Source organism: Antrostomus carolinensis, unplaced genomic scaffold (genome assembly GCF_000700745.2).
Source record: "Antrostomus carolinensis isolate BGI_N321 unplaced genomic scaffold, ASM70074v2 scaffold44624, whole genome shotgun sequence".
In the NCBI taxonomy this organism is placed as follows: domain Eukaryota; kingdom Metazoa; phylum Chordata; class Aves; order Caprimulgiformes; family Caprimulgidae; genus Antrostomus; species Antrostomus carolinensis.
Window position 1 is genome coordinate 356 of NW_010312249.1, and position 3,943 is coordinate 4,298.

The 3,943-nt window shown below is 54.3% G+C and overlaps 1 protein-coding gene across 1 annotated transcript in view; it reads right to left on the reverse strand.

The window, feature by feature from the left end:
• Positions 1 to 3,829, reverse strand: part of STOML2 (stomatin like 2) — a gene marked incomplete at its 3' end in the record, with an annotated part of 4,120 nt that extends 291 nt beyond the window's left edge. The window contains exons 1-7 of the mRNA XM_010166965.2: positions 3,680 to 3,829; positions 3,258 to 3,357; positions 2,480 to 2,538; positions 1,985 to 2,086; positions 1,207 to 1,341; positions 570 to 714; positions 220 to 299 (exon numbers count right to left, since the gene is read on the reverse strand). Coding sequence (XP_010165267.1) covers positions 220 to 299; positions 570 to 714; positions 1,207 to 1,341; positions 1,985 to 2,086; positions 2,480 to 2,538; positions 3,258 to 3,357; positions 3,680 to 3,763 — 705 coding nt within the window. The remainder of the gene's footprint in view (positions 1 to 219; positions 300 to 569; positions 715 to 1,206; positions 1,342 to 1,984; positions 2,087 to 2,479; positions 2,539 to 3,257; positions 3,358 to 3,679) is intronic.
• Between the last annotated feature and the right edge of the window lie 114 nt (positions 3,830 to 3,943).

Below are 3,943 nucleotides of genomic sequence, written 5' to 3' on the forward strand. Positions count from 1 at the left end.
GAGCAACCTGGTCTAGTGGAAGGTGTCCCTGCTGATGGCAGGGGGGTTGGAACTGGCTGAGCTTTAAGGTCCCCTCCAACCCAAACCATTCTATGATTCCATAAAACTCCTCACTCGCTGCTGCCAAAGACACCAGGGAGTGTCAAAGAGAAAACCACTGCCACCCCAACCGAGGTTTCAGCATCAAAGCAGTGGTTGCCCCAAGTCTTTGTGGCTCACCTGCTGTGCCAGAGCAGCTGCTAGGAGCTGAATAGCCTCTGCCTTGGCCCTGGCCTTCACCAGCATGGCATTGGCTTCTCCTGCAATGAACCACAGCAGAACACCCATCAGAGAGCCATGACAGAGTGCTTGCAAGGAGCTAATCAAGACAATTTCAAGGAGCAAACCAGCATGCACACACAGCCTCCTCTCAGCAGCATGGCCACACTCCAAACATGAGCTGGAGCTCAGCCCGAGGGCCCTGGCAGGGAAGGACCAGCGTGGCTGAGGAAGCCTGGCCCACAGACAGTGATGCGGTCTCTCCCCAGGAGCATCGTCCCTCAGTGCAGAGGGCTACAGATCCCCCATACCAGCAGCTTTATTGATTTGTTCAGCCTTCTCAGCTTCTGATGCCAGGATCTGAGCCTGCTTCTGCCCCTCAGCCACGTTGATAGCCGATTCCCGCGTCCCCTCCGACTCCAGTACCATCGCTCGCTTCCGTCGCTCTGCCTCCACCTGCAAACACAGCTCAGGCACCAGCCTGCCACGGCCACGCTGGGGACATCCCATCCGTGGGGCAAGCGCAGTCCTACGTCCCACTTGGGCAAGCATGGCTTAGCAGGGGATGAGAACACAGCCACAAAACACCGAGCAAGCCCTGGTGAGAGGGCTGGTTCTGCCTCTCACGCTGCACAGCCCCATCCACACCCAACCAGACTGTAGCTTCCCCCTCCTGCCCTTCCAGACTGGAGATCTGGTTTTTCTCAAGGGGAGACCTTCAGCTCTGGGATTTGCTTTCTACAGAGCCTTAAAGAGAGTTGGCAGGGGCCATCATCCCCAAAATAAAGATGGGAATTATTCATTTAATAGCTGTATGTTTGCAGCCAAACCACCAACGGGCGTCCCTCACTGCAGGAGAGCCCAGTGCTGCCAGCTCTGGATGGAGAACCATGCTGCCTGGAAGGGGAGACCTCTCCCCTTCTAGATTGCCCTCCCAGAGAACCACACCTGCATCTGCATTGATTCCTTCACGCGTGGGGGCACGTGGATGTCCTTGATCTCGTAGCGCAGGCACCGGATGCCCCAGCAGTCTGAGGCCTGGTTGATGGCATCCACAATGTTGGCGTTGAGTGACTCCCGCTCCTGAGAGGCAGAAAAGAAATGTCAGAGAACAGACGAGGCGCTTAGCACGAGACAGGGGTCAGGAGGGAAACAGACACAACACCCACGGGCCAAGGTCAGACAGAAAAACCCCATTTCCACAGGGGTAAGGCAGGGCCAAATGCTTCCCACATCTCTTGAAGGGGTCACTTTCTCCTAGGAACAGCAGTGCCCCAACTGAAACTCCTGAGATACAAACATCTGCCACACATCTGGGTACAAACATCATCCAGGAACGCAAACAGCTTCAGTTTCTGCCCAGCAAACGCAGCGTGAGGGTTACAGTCCCCCTCAACTGGATCTGCCAGGATGCTCACCATTGGGTCTGAGGAAAGTGTCACTGACCCAAGAGGAATGCAGACAGACCAGCCAGGTCTGGGCACATGCCACCCATCATCCTTTCCAACTGACCCAGAGGAGGGTAAAAAATAGCTCTCATTGAAAAAAAAAAAAAAACCCACAACAAGACCCATCTTCAAGGATTCACTAGCAGATGAACTGAAACAGAAGCCAGAACCCTCTAAGCACAGGGTGTTTTGCTGCGAAGCATATCAGCCTGGTCACACAGACCGCCCTGGGATTTCGAGAGACGCTGGCAGCCCCGTGATCCACCTCCCCAGCTCACCCGGAAGACTCTGTCGAGAGAGAGTTTGCCCAGTTCTGATCTCATGGTGGTCTGGGCCAGCTGGGTCACTGCGTACTCAGGATCTTCCACCCCATAGCTGGCCTGGAGAGCAGAAGCAAAAGACAGAGTTGATGGCAGTGCCGAGAGGGACCTCAAACAAGGCAGGGTGAGCAAACATAGAGATGAGAAACCTGCTGCAGACACCCCCGCCAAAGAAAAGCAGAGTCCAGAGCTGAGATCTGCCTTCCCCTCCTCCCCCTATTCCTGGGGAGGGGCTGGGTGCTCAGCCCACCCGCACCCCAGGGCGCAGCAAGCCGGGCAGAGGCTGAAGTGAGTGTTGTGGGGAGAAGGGAGCCAGCAGAGCCCCATGACCGGGGCGCAAGGGGCTGCCAAGGCATCCAGCTGAGCAGCACGGCACACGCCGAGCGCGCTGGGCGCAGACACGAGGGATGCAGGTTCGACTCGGGCCGAGTATCAGCACAGCAGGGACAGTACCTTGTAGGGGTCCAAAACCCGCAGATAGAGCACACCATCAATCTGCAGGGTGACGTTATCTGCCGGGAGAGAACAACACAACCTGTTTACTGGAGCAGCAAAGAAAACATGGCAACTCCATCTCCTCCGACACAACGAGCAGAGCTGGGCAGGGTCATCCCTTTCCTTCCTGGTGCCAACTGTGTGGCACTGAAGAGGAGTTGGCTGAAACGGATCTCCTTGCCTACAAGGCTTTGTAAAAAGGACCTTGATGTTCCCTAGAAACACTTCATTTTGATGTTTTAATGCACAAGAAGTCTCAGGTCTCTAGACTGAAACATTTCACACCATAGTTATCTCTATAAATAAAGACTTAAGGGGAGGGGGGGAACCCCAAACAAAAATCTTAATACTAGAATTGTAACAGAGCTACATTAACCTGACCTGAAACCATTTTTACAGAAACACAGAGGACATTTTTTGTGGTTCAACACAGGAAAACATCTGAAAAAATTGATTCCTGCCCGGGTGTGTTCAACACAGCAAGAAGGGACAGCAGCCCGGAGAGGGCAGGCAGGACCTCCTGGGGTTCTCCTGCTCACAGAGTCAGAAGCATGGGTGAGCCAGGCCCCCAGGGACAGGGTGAGTGCCAGAGCCTGGGACATCTACACTCCTCCCACCCTGTCCCTTGCTTCCCTTTATGGTTGGGCTGTATGATCATAAAGGTCTTTTCCAACCAAGTTATTCTATGAGTCCCTGGATGCAGGGGAAGGGGCAGGAGGTAGAGTCTGTTCCTTACCCAGTGTGACAGCTGACTGCTCAGGGACGTTAATGACGATTTCTTTAAGACTCTGCACATAACGAATCCGGTCCAGCAGAGGGATGAGGAAGTTCAAACCCTGGGAAAAAGGGTGGGATTAAAGGGCTGAGTTGTCAAATCTGGGGTTTTTCCCCCTAGAGAGCTCAGGCAGACTAGAGGGAGCTATGCAAGCAAAGATCAAGTTTGCTAGACACTGCAGATGCTGCAGACAAATCAAACATGCTTTACATATGGGGGGAATTTAGGTTTCTCTGTGCTTTTAACACTCCATCAAGGGAAACCGGTCTACAGGCAGTAAAAAATCTGGAAGAATAAGCAGACTACCTGCTGAAAAAAAGACATGCCTCACTACAGTTTTAGGAACCTGCTGAATCCGGGAGGGGAGAAAAGTGGCTCCTTACAGGCTCGAGGATTCGATGGAACTTGCCCATCCTCTCCACCACCCAAGCCTCCTGCTGCGGCACAAAGAGCACCCCAATATTCATGGGAAGGCCAGAGTTCAAGCGGCGCGGTGCTGGGACCAGCCACACTGAACGCTTCAGCTGCTGGGAGCGCTGGGGAAAGGAAAAGGAACAGGATGGAGACAGGCTGCCAGCCCCTCGGAGCCCAGCACCATCCCCGCTCTCTCATCTGGGATCGCTGCTCACAGCCTCAGTACACCAGGG